The sequence below is a fragment of the Mustelus asterias genome, chromosome 9, assembly GCF_964213995.1.
Source record: "Mustelus asterias chromosome 9, sMusAst1.hap1.1, whole genome shotgun sequence".
NCBI classification, from domain to species: domain Eukaryota; kingdom Metazoa; phylum Chordata; class Chondrichthyes; order Carcharhiniformes; family Triakidae; genus Mustelus; species Mustelus asterias.
Genome location: NC_135809.1, coordinates 34,583,150 through 34,600,486, shown reverse-complemented (window position 1 = coordinate 34,600,486; position 17,337 = coordinate 34,583,150). Strand labels below are relative to the sequence as shown.

Here is a 17,337-nt window from a genome sequence, read left to right as displayed (position 1 = left end):
TTATAGCAAGATCATAAAAAAAAGGAACAGTAGGCCATTCAGCCCTTCAAGCCTGATCCACTATTTAATAAGGTCATAGCTGATCTCACTAAGTCCACTTTCCTGCCTTAATTCCGTAACCCTTAATGGTGATGCAGCCTTAACTGTGCTTTTTCGCAGTGTGAAAAGTAAAAATTGGTTTCCAGAGAAGCTTGATTTAGTCTGCTGCTGTTTAAATCTAGTTATTTCATCGTGTGATGTGGCATTTATTTCAAACATTGTAGGCCAAATTCTGTTGGTAAATCCTTTTTTAAAAAAAATATAGATCTGTTTCAAGGTTTGCCAGAAATAGCTCAAAACCTTTTTGTGTTCAAAAAGAGGAAAAATGCCAGCAAGATGTTGGGATAATGTGCACCATGTTGGCAGTGAATCTCTCCGGCTTATTGTGTGTCAGCAGCATGTGTCCCACACTCGAATTCCACATAATAGCTTGTCAAACTGTTCTTCGTAAAATGCTCCCAGTTGGTTTCTGCAGAACATGTGTGTTTCCGCATGGCCCTCTTTGGGTCTGCCTTCATTCAAGAGGAATGTTACTTCAGTAGCTACAAAGCCAAGGATGGATGTTTTCAAAGTGCTTGATTTTTTTAAAAAACTCATTTATCGGAGCCAAAGACTTCATTAATTGTGGCACCCCATCTATTTTCTTCTGTTTAATCCGAAATGTTTGATTTGCAAGTGCTGAGAAAAGAATCTCTGAAATCCTACTCTTGATGAATTTTAATTTTTGATAAATTCTTACTCTCATCAGGGAGAATGTCCTACTTGGGTGTGGTGTACTTTCTCATCTGCTATGCAATATTTTGACTACCCCCCCCCCGCCCAAATCTAGTTAGGATGGTGGTTTAGTGTGCACCAAATACACACACATCTCCTTGTTCATTTTGTGGGCTTGTTGGCGATTCACATCTGTTCAACTGTTCATATCACTCTGCAGTGGTCAACACCTGTCCGATTCTGAGGCAACCTTGGATTGAGAGATTTTTGTACCTCCACTGACCAACCCCACGGCCCCCAAATCTCTGACACCAACTATGATTTAAATTACTGGTTCAGTGCGGAATTGTAGGCACTGATCCATACTCAGTGGGAGCTGGTTAGAGATGTTTAAACTACTTCCAGGGAAGGTGATTGCTGTCAACTGGCAGCAGGAGGCATTTAAGGCATTTGATAAAAGTGCCACATCAAAAGTTATTGCAGAAAATAAAAGCTCATAATGTAGAGGCTAACATACTGTCATGGATAGAAGATTGACTAGCTTACAAGAAACAGAGAGTAGGCATAAATAGGTTATTTTCTGGTTGGCAAGATGTAACGAGTGGTGTACCACAGGGATCAGTGCTGGGACCTCAACTTTTTACAGGGGACCAAAGGTGTGGTTGCCAATTTTGCTGATGACACAAAAATAGGTAGGATAGTAAAATGTAAGGAAGTTACAAAGAGATATAGGTAGGTTAAGTAAGTGGCAAAGACCTGGGAAAGTATGAAATTGTCCCTTTTGGTCAGAAAAATAAAAAATAAGCATATTATCTGAATGGTCTGAAATGTAGAGGGATCTAAGTTTCCTACTCATAAATCACAAAAGATATGCAGGTAAAACAAGCAATTAGGAAAGCTAGTAGAATGTCACCATTTGTTGAGAGGAGAATTTAATATAAAAGTAGGGAAGTTATGTTTCAGTTATACAGGGCATTGTTGAGACCACATATGGAGTACTGTGTACAGTAATAGCCCCTTATTTAAGGAAGGATGTAAATGCATTGGAAGCAGTTCAGAGAAGTTTTACTAAACTAATACCTGGAATGGGTGGCTTGTCTTATGAGGAAAGATTGGACAGGCTAGGCTTGTATTTGCTGGAGTTTAGAAGAATAAGAGGCAACTGAAACAAATCTCAACAGGGTTGACACGGAAAGGATGTTACCTCTTGTGAAAGAATCTAATACTAGGGGCCACTGTTTAAAAATAAGGAGCTGCCCATTTAGAACAGATAAGAGGAGAATTTCTTTCTCTCCCAGTGTTGTGTCTTTGAAACTCTCTTCCGTAAAAGGCAGTGGAAGTAGAGTCTTTCAAAAGGTTAAAGTTAGCACTAGATAGATTCTTGATGAGCAAGGGGGTGAAATATAATTGAGAGTAGGTGGTAGTGTGACGTTGTGGTTACAACCAGATCAGCCATGACCTTATTGAATGATTGAGCAGGCTTGAAGGACTTACTGTTTACTGCTGCTCCTAATTCACAGGAAGGATATTAATTGATGCGCGATTAAATCACTCGGGAGGCTGGATCGTACCCGGGAAATAAAGGCTTTTATTAGTAACAAGAATGGAGCATACTACATAACAATACAATCCCAGACTAAAGGGTCACCAGGCAGTGCAGTGACCTTTATACTCCTACAGGTAGGCGGAGCCAACCGGAGTGTACCACAGAACAATACCCACAGGTAGAACACCCCAACCCTAACCCCAACAGTGACAACAGTAACATATGTACAAGTACCCATAGTGCTAACCATCTATGGTTCACCACATTAATAAGGTTGAAAGAGTGCAGAGAAGGTTTACAAGGATGTTGCCGGGACTTGAGAAACTGAGTTACAGAGAAAGGTTGAATAGGTTAGGACTTTATTCCCTGGAGCGCAGAAGAATGAGGGGAGATTTGATAGAGGTGTATAAAATTATGATGGTTATAGATAGAGTGAATGCAAGCAGGCTTTTTCCACCGAGGCGAGGGAGAAAATAACTAGAGGACATGGGTTAAGGGTGAGGGGGGAAAAGTTTAAAGAGAATATTAGGGGGGGCTTCTTCACACAGAGAGTGGTGGGAGTTTGGAATGAGCTGCCAGATGAGGTGGTGAATGTGGGCTCACTTTTAACATTTAAGAAAAACTTGGATAGGTACATGGATGAGAGGGGTGTGGAGGGATATGGTCCAGGTGCAGGCCAGTGGGACTAGGCACCAAAATGGTTCGGTACAGGCAAGAAGGGTCATAAGACCTGTTTCTGAGCTGTAATGTTCTATGGTTCTATATGTTCATATGAGGCAGAGAAGATTTCAACCCTATAGTCTGTGTCAATTTGTAACCTAGGTGCCAGTCTATATGACCTCCTGTACCACCCAATCCCTAGATAATCCCAGTTATAAATGCATAGTTGTTGCATTCATTACCATTCTCTGCTGTAAAATAAAGATGCCTACTCTCAGGAAAAGTTAAGTCTTGATGTTCACTTCATAATTTAATGCAGAGAAAAGTTAATGGGGCATGAGCAACGGCATGATGTTATCACCATTTTGTCCACAGGCTATTGTAAATCATAGAATAGTTGTAGATTACAGATTAGTGATATGAGAATGCAAATTGTGATTGAGCTGGATGTATATAAAACATTTGGAATCCCTCAAGTTATTTTTTCAAGGCTCCATCGTGCATTTTTGTGACACTGGAGCTGTAAGTATAACACTTGATTAGTGTGATCGCAGATCTATGTATACTATCCAAAGTGGCCACTTTATTTTCTAGATGCTAATTGTGGTGAAATCTCACATAAAAATGTAATATGCTAACCATACAAAACAATTTTGTATCTACAGTTAGTTTACCCTCGGTGAACAATAATACAAACAATTTTAAAAATCATTTTTCTATCCTTTGCTGAAAATAATGACCCTCAGTGGAGCACAATTTGATGGCAGTTTTTATATTGCCCACGTGGCCTTTGCTTGTGTATGAGCTGGACAGGTGTTTTGTAAAGCCTCAACTGATATGAACCCTGAGCCCACCACATGTGGAAGTCATTGGATTCAGTTTATTTTGGCTGATGTTTTACCCGTAGCGCGAGGTTTCTGAGGACAGTTGCAGCAGAACCACTGTCATATCTCCTGCCTAAAACTTTATATCTGGAATGTTGTAGTGCCCCTCTAGTTTTTAATCTCAATAAAATCAAATCAAATCCATGGGCAGCACAGTGGTTAGCACTGCTGCCTCACTCAATTCCCAGCTTGGGTCATTATCTGTGTGGAGTTTCCACATTCTCCCTGTGTCTGTGTGGGTTTCCTCCCCGGTGCTCCGGTTTCTCTACACCCCCCCCCCCCCCCCCCCCGGCGCTCTGGTCCCCCCCCCCCCCCCCCCCTTCCCGGTGCTCCAGTTCTCTCCCCCCCCCACCCCCCAGTGCTCCGGTTTCCCCCCTGGTGCTCCGGTTTCCTCCCACAGTCCAAAGATGTGCAGGTTAGGTGAATTGGCCATGCTAAATTGCCCCTTAGTTTCTCAAGATGTGTAGCTTAGAGGGATTAATGGGGTAAATATGTGGGCATAGGGCCTAGGTGGGATTGTTGTCGGTGCAGACGTGATGGGCTGAATGGCCTCCTCTGCACTGTAGGGATTCTCCTTGTTGACTCAGTCATGTAAAGCAGAAGATCTCAGGTGTTTGGATCATGTTGGGTCAATTCAGAATGGCCACTTCAAGCCTCATTGCCCCACTGCTGGTTTAATAACAGCAAGGAGGTGGGGTGGCTGTGTGCCATGCCAAATAAAAGCTGGGTGCCTCCCTATGGCCTCATGGTGGGGTGGGAGTGTGGTGGAGTTGTGGAGTTACGTGGTGATGGGATGGGGCGTGCCCGATCAGGCACCCTGTGGCCCACGGAGGGCTCCCCAGCAGCAAGGGCTGCCCTGCTGAAAGACCACACCCTGCCCTCATGACTGGCCTCTATCTTTGAGCTTCACAAACTTGATCCAGGGGTCCCCTTCATGGTGGGTGGTCTTGGCATGCTACAGTGGCCAATCTCCCCCAGTGGCTGGAACTGAAGAGCTGGTAACACCTTGATTGGCTGGCAACTGTTGATTTATTATTGTCACGTGTATTAGGACACAGTGAAAAGTATTGTTTCTTGCGCGCGATACAGACAAAGCATACCATTCATAGAGTGCATAGGGGAGAAGGGAAGGAAAGGGTGCAGAATTTAGTGTTACCTAGGATATAGAGAAAGGAAGGAAAGGAGAGAGTGCGGAATGTAGTGTTATAGTCATATCTAGGGTGTAGAGAAAGATCAATTTAATATATGGTAGGTCCATTCAAAAGTCTAATGGTAGCAGGGAAGAAGCTGTTCTTGAGTCGGTTGGTGCTTGTCCTCAGACTTTTGTATCTTTTTCCCAGTGGAAGAGAGAATGTCCACGGTACGTGAGGTCCTTGATTATGCTGGCAACGAGAAGTATAGACGGAGTCAGTGGATGAGAGGCTGGTTTGGAGGTAGCACCTATGGCTGTGAAGGGGAGGAAGACCTGATGGCAGCAGTTAACTGTCTGTTTGTAGTGGAATTCCATTCGGGACCCGGGACTGAAATCTCTGGTCTGGCTAGCTCCACTTGTGGGGTGGTTGTACAGCCAGCAATGAGCGGGCGCAAGGCTGGCCAGTGGTTAGGAGGCCAGCAGTGCGGGGCCACTGTGCATGCGCCAATCGTGGCGCTGTCAGATCGCGCATGCACAGTGGCCCGCTCTGCATTATGCTGGCGGCCTCTCCAGCGGGAGTAGGTCTCGCCCACTGAATTACGCTGAGGCACTCTGCAGTGCATGGAATGTGGGAGATTCATTTTGAAACTCTCGCAGAAAAAACCAGGGGGATTTACTTCAGTTTTATGCAAATTCGACACTTAGAATTTTTGGGGGGGGGAATCGTCTCAGTCTCTTTTTCCTCTTTTCTCCTTTGAAAAGCCTTTTAAAACCTACCTCTTTCATCTGTCATAATATCTCCTTCTGTGGCTCGGTGTCATTCTTTATTTTATAATGCTGTAAAGTGCCTTGGGACATATTACTTTAAAGATGCTTTAAAAATATATATTGTTGAAAGATTTAACCTGTTCAGTTGGAAGATTTGCTGACATGTTTGCTGCAGAAGGTAAATTGAAATTTCAGTGCATAATTTCCTGTAAATTAATGTTTATAAGTGAGCACAATTCAGTGAAGGCTATTCATTTAGAGATTGCCTGCATAAATAACCCACACTTCAGGAATAAATTCCAATCCCTATGAGTAAAGGGTCTTTTTAGTGTTCTATTGGTTATGTATCAGATACTGTAGTTCCTTAGTAACTATCTAGAGTCGCACAAAGTTTAGAAATAAATGAAGGATTTGGTTATTTAATTGAATTAGGTTTTGCAATTTAACCAACTCAATTAATTGTTTTAATTTATGGGAGATCGATTTGCGTTGCAGTTAGAGTAATGTGTATGTTTTCGAGTATTTGCAAAAGTACCTGCCACTAAAGCTCACCTGGTCCATACCTGCTAATCATTTCTGTTGTTTCTCCTACTGATATTAATAAAAAGATGGAGTGGACAAGGCTAGAGTTAATAAGCATCTCAAACCCACATGAGGGATTCAAGGTTCAGAGCATTCCTTAGTCCTCTCTGTTTTATGCTGCCACTTCCGTAATGTTACACATCAGAATCAGTTTGCACTGATGTTAAAGTAGTCATATAGCTGCACTGTAAGAAGCCTTATTTTCTCTATTTGAGGCCAGAACCAACCAGCTCATAACATAACCCAATATCCGTAGTTCTAAGTTGGGGCAGCACGTGGCACAGTGGTTAGCACTGCTGCCTCACAGTGCCAGGGACCTGTGTTCAATTCCGGCCTCGGGTAACTGTGTGGAGTTTGCATGTTCTCCCTGTGTCTGTGTGGGTTTCCTTCGCTGCTCCGGTTTCCTCTCACAGTCCAAAGATGTGCAGGTTAGGTTGATTGGCCATGCTCAATTACTCTTCAGGGAGATTAGCAGGGTAAATAAGTGAGCTACAGGGATAGGGTCTGGTTGTTGGTGCAGGCTCGATGGGCCAAATGGCCTCTTTCTGCACTGTAGAGATTCTGATTCTACAAACTTCAAGGCTACATATTATATGATTTTACAGCATGATTTTGATTTGACTTATTATTGTCAGATGTATTAGTATACTGTGAAAAGTATTGTTTCTTGCACGCTATACAGGCAAAGCAAACCGTTCATAGAAAAGGAAAGAAAAGGGGAGGCTGTGGCGTAGTGGTATTGTCACCTGACCAGTAATCCAGAGACCCACGGTAATGCTCTGTGGGACTCGGGTTCGAATCCACGGCATAATGAAGTCCCTGCCTGTTATCTGAAGATTAGAAATTCCTCTGGTATGAGTCATGATAAAACCTTGTCCATTTTTAGGGGCGGCACGGTAGCACAGTGGTTAGCACTGCTGCTTCACAGCTCCAGGGTCCCGGGTTCGATTCCCGGCTCGGGTCACTGTCTGTGTGGAGTTTGCACATTCTCCTCGTGTCTGTGTGGGTTTCCTCCAGGTGCTCCGGTTTCCTCCCACAATCCAAAGATGTGCGGGTTAGGTTTATTGGCCAGGTGAAAAATTGCCCCTTAGAGTCCTGAGATGCGTAGGTTAACGGGATTAGCGGGTAAATATGTGGGGGTAGGGCCTGGGTGGGATTGTGGTCGGTGCAGACTTGATGGGCCGAATGGCCTCCTTCTGCACTGTAGGGTTTCTATGATTTCTAAGAGAGTGCAGAATGTGGTGTTAAAGTCATAGCTAGGGTGTAGAGAAAGATCAACTTAGTGCGAGGTAGGTCCATTCAAAAATCTGATGGCCGCAGGGAACAAGCTGTTCTAGAGTCGGTGGGTCCGTGACGTCAGACTTTTGTAACTTTTTCCTATAATTTCTTGACTATTCTTTCTAAAAGCCAGAGCAGACAGTGGTATTTCAGTGCTATAAATTCGAGATCTGTCATCACACCTACCCACCTGCATTGTTTTCCATTTACGTTGGCCCTTTTTAAATCCTTTCCCTCTTCATGTTTTAGGTATTGCCTACGGTATCTTTGTAACTAAACGGTTTACATGCTGTTAAACCGTTCTTTCACTGTGCTGATTCCTAAAGTTCATATTGTTGTCAACCAGGGAAAACTTTACTCCAAGGACACTTGATGGTTGTGAAAGGAAAGTTAGTTCCAGAAGCCAGAGTGTTTCTCAAGTCTACAATGATGCCCAGCTGAAAATAAGAAGTTCAGTTTCAAGTAATTGTCGATACCTGGACAATTCTGTTTCACTACAAATATTAAATTTAGCCTGAAATATTGGAAACTGAAGACCTAATTTATTTTCTTTCCTGGAAAATCTAACTCAAAAATGATCAGTTTCACGTATATGCACAAGATTAAAGTGAATGCTGTTAAACAGAATGATGTACAACTTCATGTTGTTTGAAATGGTGTTAGATTCACTTTTCATGTTTTTAAATGGATACGAATTGTGGAGCTGCTCAAATTATTGAGTATCCTGTCTCGGGGGCAGGGAATTCATATGGTGTTCGTGGAAGTGGAAACGAATAGGGTTGGGAAGCATTTTCCGATCAGGGCCAGTGTGATCTCCTGGACTCGTTTCGATCGCCTCAGGGGGTCGGAGAGGAATTTCCCAGATTTTTTTTCCCCATATTGGCCCTGGGGTTTTCACTCTGGGTTTTCGCCTCTCCCTGGAGATCACATGGTCTGGAATGGGGGGTGGGGGTGAGCTAATAGGTTGTGATGAACAAAGCATCGTAGCTGTGAGGGACAGCTCGGTGGATAGGATATTAGTATGTAGATAGGCTGGAAAATTGGGCGGGGATCCTGGATTCAGGATTCAATCCTGGACCGGGGAGCGGCGTGGGCTTGGAGGGCCGAAGGGCCTGTTCCTGTGCTGTATTGTTCTTTGTTCTTTGTTTGTATCCATTTAACCCTGGGTCGAAATTTTCAAAACGTAATTTTTGGAAAAACAAATTCATGGAGTGGTGAAGTCAAGAATTCTTATTACTGTTTTCCTGTAATCACATAGCTTTCCTGGTGCCCTTCCTTTTCTTTTAGATACCATACTCGAAGAAGGCATTGGTGACCATGGGACTGCCATTGGATTGCTGCATTATTACGCTTGGATAAGTTATTTTTTTTTATCCCTTCATGGGACAATTGGGGATGGGCAACTAATGCCGGCATTAATTGCCCATCCCCAAAAAGCCAGCATTAAAGCCAGCATTAGTTGCCCATCCCCAATTGCCCCTGATCTGAGTGGCTTGCTCAGCCATTTCAGAGTCAACTACATTGCTGTGGGTCAGGAGTCACATGTAAGCCAGCTTAGGCAAGGATGGCAGATTTCTTTCCCTACAGGACATTAATGAACTAGATGGGTTTTTGCGACAATCAGCAATGGTTTCATGGTCATCAGTAGATTTGGAATTCCAGATTTTTAACAAGATTTTTAAAAATTGAATTGAAATTCTACCATTGCGGGATTTGAACCCGGGCCCTCAGAGCAGTCCCCAGTCCAGTGACAGTACAACTATGCCACTACAGTTTGCTGTTGCCATCGGCAATATGGCTGACCAGGAAACTCTCCTGCTCTTTACTGCCTGTCATCAGGCACCACGGAAGGATTTGCAGCCTGACAGTCAACCTGTTTGACCATGTTATAAAAACACCTCCCACGACCATCTAGTCCTGGAGTGGGACTTGAACTCGGAACTTCTGGCTCAGAGGCTACTGTTGCGTCACGAGACCATTGTAGTGTCATTATCTAGTAAAAGGGAGACTTGAATTCATATAGCACCTTTTGTGACCTTGGGGTATTTGAAAGTGTTTTTATAGCCAATTAAATACTTTTCAAACAAAGTCACTAGCTTTTTGTATCCTGTGGGGGTATAAATATTAGTCACAGGAATGGGAAATGTAGCAGGAATAAAAGCACAAACTTTAATCTTTCAGTTCTTAAACATTTTCTTAATTTGAACAATCTTGAAGGGAAAGAAATGAAATCAGAAGTATAGTAAAAATGCCTGTAGATGTTTATGAATAACAAATATGGTTGCATGCTAAATATTCCATTTATAGTGCCTTTGTAACTGGGTTCATGAGCGGAATTTTTTTAATTAAGTGACAGATGATCAAATTGTTACTTCTATTTAATGAAATATCTGACATCCATGAAATGTGCATTGAAAAATAATGGAAACTTGATTGGAGTTAAAGAAATCTGGAGGAATTCTACTGTTTGTGATCTGAATGAGATGTAACGACCAAGACAGGAGTCCAGTGAGACCAGATGACTGTCTAGAGCTATTGAATGACAGTTGTTGTCAAGTACACAGTAGGAATTTGTTCCTTTTGGGTTCAGCGGACATCACATTTCGGCTGATGCATGTAAGCCCTTCGGCGCTGGGCTAATTTTCCGCTTGTGACTCTATACCACGTCAGCATATGTTTGTCAGTCATGGATTTGTTCCCACTTTTTCCTTTAGTAACACTGAAATTGTAGGTCAGCAGAAAACTATGCACGATATATTTCTTTATGCTCCCGCCCAGATTAATCACTGCAGCCTGGTCTTAGAATTGCCCGCACATTCTTGCTGCTGATCCCCTGCGGCTGTCCATGTTGATTTGTGTTTCCAGTGTACATCAGCAAGGTTCGCAATGCCTTCCCCAAAGGTGACAGCTTGTCATTCATATTGACTGTTGCTGAACCATCGCTGAGACTCTAGAATGCCTCAAGGTTTTTGCTGATTTAATTGACAGCTCACAACATCCTGGTAAGGTTTAGCTGCCGCATTCCCTACCTTTGTAATCATTTAATTTATGGAACCGAAGAAAGAATTTGTGTAAACAGTGGTGCATCGTTTTGCAGTTTCCTCTAGGATGGAACCTAACCATTCTCGCTGCTAAACGACTGCAGCAGTGATATTGATGTGAAAAGTGAATATCTCGTGCTTGGTGAATGCGCGTGTTCAGGCTCACCAAAGAGTGGATTTTTAGGTGCATGGTTAAACTTTGTTTTTGATTAATTATGGACTGTGATAAAGCAGATGTACACTTTGTTTTTGCAAACAGCCTTTTAAAATAAAAAAAAACAGCCTTTTAAAATTGCAAGGTGACTTTTTACAATATGCTGTGCTTCTGCAGGGAAAAGTCAAACCTTTAGTATTTAAGCTTTCTGACTGCTCCTCCTGGATATTTAAGTGAGCAGAAATAATCTATTAGAATTACCTTTGACAAAGGGTCATCTGGACTCGAAACGTCAGCTCTTTTCTCTCCTTACAGATGCTGCCAGACCTGCTGAGATTTTCCAGTGTTTTCTCTTTTGGTAATCTATAAACAGTATCGTCTTGGAACCAAAGTGATTAATTACAGTGACTGAATAAATGGGAAAGCATATGCCTTGGAACATGCTTCGCAACTATGAAATTATTTGGTTAACAAAATTGGACATTGGGCATATCTTATCCACTAAATACAAATTGTTGGGCAAAGGGGGCGTGTTTTCCCTCCTTTAAGGAGGAATTTGAGAGGAGGGGAGAAGAATGTTTTCTTATGTTTCCTGTAACGTTTGCTCAAAATTATTTCCATGTGGTTTCCATCTGTTTCTACTGAACAATCTGAACGACTACTTTGCAAATGCCCCAGAATGGAAAATTACTGAACAAGAACATGCCCTAAAATCATAGAATTTAACACCACAAAAGGAAGCCATTAGTTTTGAAATGCTTGTGCCAGCCCTGTGAAAGCAATCTGCCTAAAGAAAAAGACTTGTCTTTCTATAATGCAATGCAAGATCACCAGACATCTCGGTGTTTTACAGCTTGTAAAATATATTTGAAGTCTAACTACTGTTGTAATGGAGGAAAAGCAGCAGCCAGCACACGGCAAGATCCCTCAAACACAATGTGGCAATAACCAGATGATCTGTTTTTATATCGTTGATTGTTCTTGAAGGATAAATGTTGTCTTGAACACTGATGATAACCCCCCCCCCCTGCTGTTCACAATAGTGCACTAGAATCTTTTATCTCCACCGAGAGGGAAAATGGGCATTGGTTTAAATTTCTAACCAAGAGACGGCACCTCCAATGGTGCAGCACTCTCTCAGTGCTGCACTTAAGTGTCAGTCCAGGTCCTGGAATGGGACCTGAATGCACAACGTGCCAATTCAGAGTTGTGAGTGCTACCAACTGAGCCTTGACCAACATCATTGTGTGATACCTCCTGTTCAAAATTCCCTTTTCACCCAATGCTTTGAAATTTTTCTTCTTGCGAATATTTATCCACATTTTCAAATTTCCTGCAACCAGGTTTGGAACATTTTTCTATATAGAAGCATAATGCAATGCAGTAGGAGACCAATTGGCCCATTGTCTGTGTTGACTCCTCGACGAAGCTAAATAATTAATCCCATCCCTCGCTCTATCCCTTCGCCCTGATAATTATTTACCAACTCTCTCTTTTGAACTTTACTGTTGAATCTATTTCCATCTTTCATGTGGTGCATTCTAAATTATAACTCATTATAATTCACCATGAAAAAAATGGTTTCCTCATATCACCCCTGCTCTTTTTCCAATCAGCTTAAATCTGTGCCTTAGTTACTAACTCTTCTGCCACGCGAAACAGTTTCTTATTTACTCTATCAAAACTTCTCTTAAATCTGCTCTTAATCGCCTCTGCCTGAGGGGAACAACCCCAATTTCTCCAGTTCCTCCACATGACTGAGGTTCCTCATCCTTGGCGCTACTCTATAAATCTCTTCTGCACCCTCCCCAGGCCTTTGAAATTCTTTTGAGGTGTGTGATATCCAGAATTGGGCCCGATACTCCAGCTGAGTTTTAAGCAGAGTTTTATTTAAAGATTTGGTATAACATCCTTGTTTCTGTACTCAATCCCTCTCTTCTTAAAAATCAAGGATCTCCTAACAGATTTGTCCTCTGGTGTCTGTTTCTACTCTCCCTTCAGACTTGTACCATTTTGTTCTTATTGCCTCTCCTTGCTCTTCCTACCAAAATGTACTCTTCAAAACTTCTCTGCTTTAAGATTCATGTACTACGTCTGTCCATTTTCCAATCTGTGTCCTCCTGAAGTCTGTCGCTATGCTTACTGTTTATGACATTTAAGTTTCCTGTCATCTGCAAACTTTGAAATAATGCCCTGAATACCCAAATCCAGGTCATGAATGTATACCAAAGGAGAGTAGTCTTAATATCCATCGATTCCTGATGAGCATGACTATATACTTACTTCCAGTCAGAAAAATAGCCAATCACCACTGTTCTGTTTTCTATCCCTTTGCCAATTTTGCTTCCATACTGCCCTTTTGTTAATAAGTCTGTTATGTGGCCCTTAAAAGAAAAAATATTTTTCTATTGTCAGACATGGCTTGTCTTAATCGACTCTTAATTCTGGGTGGTTGATTTTTTTCTGTTATGACTTCTAACAATCTGCCCCTATTGAGTTCTTATCCAATTGTTCTGCAACCATTTTGTATTTTTTCATTCCTGCTTCCATACTTTTATGTGAAAGCCAAGACAAAATACTAATTTAGCATTTCCACTTATCTTTCTTCAAGAATCCTTTTCATATATTTCAGTAAAGTTTTTGCTGTTGCTCCCTTTCCTGACAGCCTTTTCTCACATCATTTTGTTTCAGTATTGCAGAACAGTCTGGAAAGTCATGCTCATTGATTTAGGATGCTACAAATCAATGTTGTGACAGTGTAAACAGTATAGATGGAAGCATAATAGTGACAGATACGTGGCAGCAGTGGGAATGTGGCGTGTTTTCTGTTGCGGAGGTCAGCGGGAAAACACACTATATCTTCTGGACCCAAACTCACCTGGGTGTTTTGCACTATATTCCGAAGTAGGGCAGGCCTGATAGCATGTAGTCTGCTATCCTATCTGGGTGCAAGATTGAGAAGTGTCCAACATCATTGACCCGCTATTGAAGAAAGAAGGTGGACGCCCTGAAATTGAAGATGGATTTCCGGGAACACTCTAAGGCTAGACCTCCTAAGAAAGAGGATGGATGTCCAGGAACATTCTGGCGCTGAAAGATGGGCCCCCTGCTGGGCACTGAATTTGGAAGATCCACCTGTAGATGTCTCCCTTACCCACTGCTGTGGTGGTCCAGGGTTGCTAACGGCCTCCAATCTGAACTCCCGAGGTAGCCCCAGAAATTGTTCAGGTGAGACCCGACAACCGCACGCATGGTTTCTACACTATGGAAAATCTGGTGTGAGTTGTTGGACCGTCATTAGCATCCCATGAGCAGGATGCATATTGATTTTGCCACGACGGGCACCAGTGGAAGATCCCGCTGTAAATACATGCTGGCATAAAACCGATCTTTGGGCCTCCCATCATTCTGAATTCTCCCATCATTGAACCCTCTGCCAGGAGCTTGGAAGAATTCTGCCCATTATCTCTGTTTCTGTTTTCACAGGTGCTGCCAGGCTTGCTGTTTTTCCAGCACTTTGTTTTTATTTAAGTAATACTTCTGCTGCTTACAAAAGGGAAACTTAGAAAAACGTGCATTCTTTTAGCACATTATCATGGCTTTATGTTCTAGAATAATTTACAACCAGCGGATTGCTTTTGATGTGCAGCATGTAGGCCAATGTGGCAGACAGTTTGCACAACAAGGTCCCATAAGCAGCAGGTCAATGAACAACCAGTTGATGTGCTTTTGAAAAGGATGTTAATGAAAAGGATATTAGCCAGGATATCATGAGAACTTTCAACCCTTTGAGAACTATCCTAACTTATTTTATATTCACCGAAGCAGTGATGTGGGCGAGGTCATGATGTAGTGGTGATATCAATGGACTAGTAATCCAGAGACCTGGATTAATGCTCTGAGGATCTGGGTTCAAATCCCACCACTGCAGCAAGTGGAATTTGAAATCAGTTAATAAAATCTAGAATTGAAGGCTACTGTCAGTATCACGACAGTGAAACTATCACTAATGTCATAAAAACCATCCGGTTCACTCGTGTCCTTGAGGGAAGGAAATCTGCCATATTTACCTGGTCTGGCCTACACTTAACCACATTACTGTGGGTCTGGAGTCAAATCTTAACTGTCCTCTGAAATGGCCTAGCAAGCTGCTTTGTTCAAGGACAATTTGGGATGGGCAACACATTGCAGCCTTGCTAGTGATGCCCACATCCCATGAAAAAATAAAGGAGACAGAAAGGACTCTTAACTTAATAGTTCATTTGAAAGATTGTTTTTTCATGGGATATGGACATCACTGGCATGGCCAGCGTTTGTTATCAATCTCTCATTGCCCTTGGACTGAGAGGTTTGCAAAGCCATTTCAGAGGGCAGTTAAGAGTTGCTGTTGGTTTGGAGTCATGGAGGCCAGAACCATGTAAGCTGGCAGGCTTCCTTCCCTAAAGGACATTTCTGAATCCGATAGGTTTTTAACAGCAATCAATGATAGACTGAGACTAGTTTTATATCCTAGTTGACAAAGGGTCATCCAAACTCGAATTGTTGGCTCTATTCTCTCTCCACAGATGCTGTCAGAGCTGCTGAGCTTCTCCAGTAGTTTCTATTTTTGCCCCAATTCTTCCATTGCCTCCCTTCCACTTTCTCTTTAAATATCCCCCACCTCCTCATTCTCGAGTTCCCACCTTAGATATATCTGCATTGCCCTTACTTTAAGCCTTCTCCTTTTCCCCTTTCCTTCTCCCTTTTGCTGGTTGAAGATCAAAACAAATTGACTGCATGTTTCTTTGTTCGAGATGGTCATTACCTGACAGGTGTATTACCTATGACTTGTCAGTCAAAAGCTTGGCTGCTGTCCAATTCCTGCTATTAAAAGCCTTGGTCAATAAATAACATCTCTCAGTTACATAGTGTCTTTATCAGATGGCTGTTGATTCTGGATAGCAGCAGCGTGCTTCTGACTACGTCTGATGTCCTGCAGCAGAATATGAACTGCTATGAGAATTGTTTTGCTGAAAATTGTATAGTCGAGGTACTGTATTGTCTTGATCGTAGTCGATTTGGATCTGAAATTAACATTTGCATCAACTGTGTATGTTAATTTACTTGCTCTGTTTGACTTTATGTAGCAATCTGTTTTCTAAATTCCAAAAATTAGCAGCAAACCAAATGAACAAAATAAAGATGTATGTTCTACCATGGCTCTGATGGCAAGTTTGTGGCTTGCAATCATTAAGGTAGAAAACTCTTGTCTATTTGACAATCAAATTTTAAAATATTATGTAAAAGATTATTTTAAACACAGCTGCAATCTACACTGAAATGGGCACCATTTTCTGTTACAGCAACATAAATTTACATACGGCAGCTCGTAAATAAGCACATCTGAGGGCTAAACATGTGGAAAATGAGACACTTAGTGCAGTTGGCTATATTTTAGAAAACTATTGAAGTTAAGTTTGTACACTATGCTACGAGTGGGCAGCTTATTGATTATTTAATTGTTTCATTTGTATGTATATGGAAAAATTATCATTTGCTGATTGGCAGATATTATCCATCTTCATATCCTCTTGTGTCTTGTAATAGTGTGCATCTTTTGGGTTCTTCAGTTCTGTGACACATCACATCATGTTTGAAGTTTTATTCCTTTTCCTGAGCATGCTCCTTTTTAAGCCAAGTGTTGAAGTCATCAAATAACATGTTGAATGTATTTGGTTTGCTGTTGACTTTAAAAACTTGAAACGATGTGCAGGAATCTAATTAATGCCTTGCTGGGTACTGACTGAATCATCCTGATCACAGATTACTGTGGTGAACTTAAGCTTCACAAAACATAATGGTTAAAAAATCATTGCTGTTTTAACATTAGTAGTTTGACTGAATTTCTTAGAGGAGAGTCAATGTACTTATACAGTGTACTGCATTTATGACTCAGCATCAGTTAACTACATCAGTTGGATTCAATCGGTTAATGAAAGATAACTTAGTTTATTCAAGAAAAGCTATTTAATATTGGGGATGAGAGATAAATGCCAAATCCATCTTTTTTTATTAAGGAAATAGCATCAATAATCCTGTGTTTGAATTATTCACTCACTTGCTGTCCACCAGTTAATTTTCACATGTGAAGCTTTATTTCAGAATCCTAAAATGCTTTATCCATTTTTTTTTAATTCTAGGTACATGTATTGGACAGATTGGGGAGAAGTGCCAAAGATAGAACGAGCTGGAATGGATGGTACAACGCGATCAATTATAATCGACAATAATATTTACTGGCCAAATGGACTGACTTTGGATTATGAAGAAGAAAAATTATACTGGGCAGATGCTAAGCTAAGCTTCATTCATCGATCAAACTTTGACGGAAGCTTCCGGTAGGTATTTCCAAAAAAAGAAAGACTTCAAGAATCCAAGTTGGATTTTATATTTGTAATTATTGAGGCTCAAAAGTTGGGGATATTGGCCAGAATTCTTTGACCTTGTTGGATTCTCTGGTCCTGATACAGTGAATAGACTTTTGGTTGAGTGCCAAATTC

General features: G+C 41.7%; 1 protein-coding gene across 2 annotated transcripts in view; it reads left to right on the top strand.

Moving 5' to 3' along the window:
* lrp6 (low density lipoprotein receptor-related protein 6) overlaps nt 1–17,337 on the top strand; it is a 156,243-nt gene that overhangs the window by 70,461 nt on the left and 68,445 nt on the right. The window contains exons 1-2 of one of the 2 annotated variants that reach the window (XM_078219942.1): nt 15,696–15,827; nt 16,978–17,175. In XM_078219942.1, the coding sequence (XP_078076068.1) occupies nt 16,982–17,175 (194 nt within the window). In that variant the 5' untranslated portion in view covers nt 15,696–15,827; nt 16,978–16,981. Of the gene's footprint in view, nt 1–15,695; nt 15,828–16,977; nt 17,176–17,337 lie in introns of those variants that run through there. The other variant, XM_078219941.1, reaches the window with a different exon arrangement.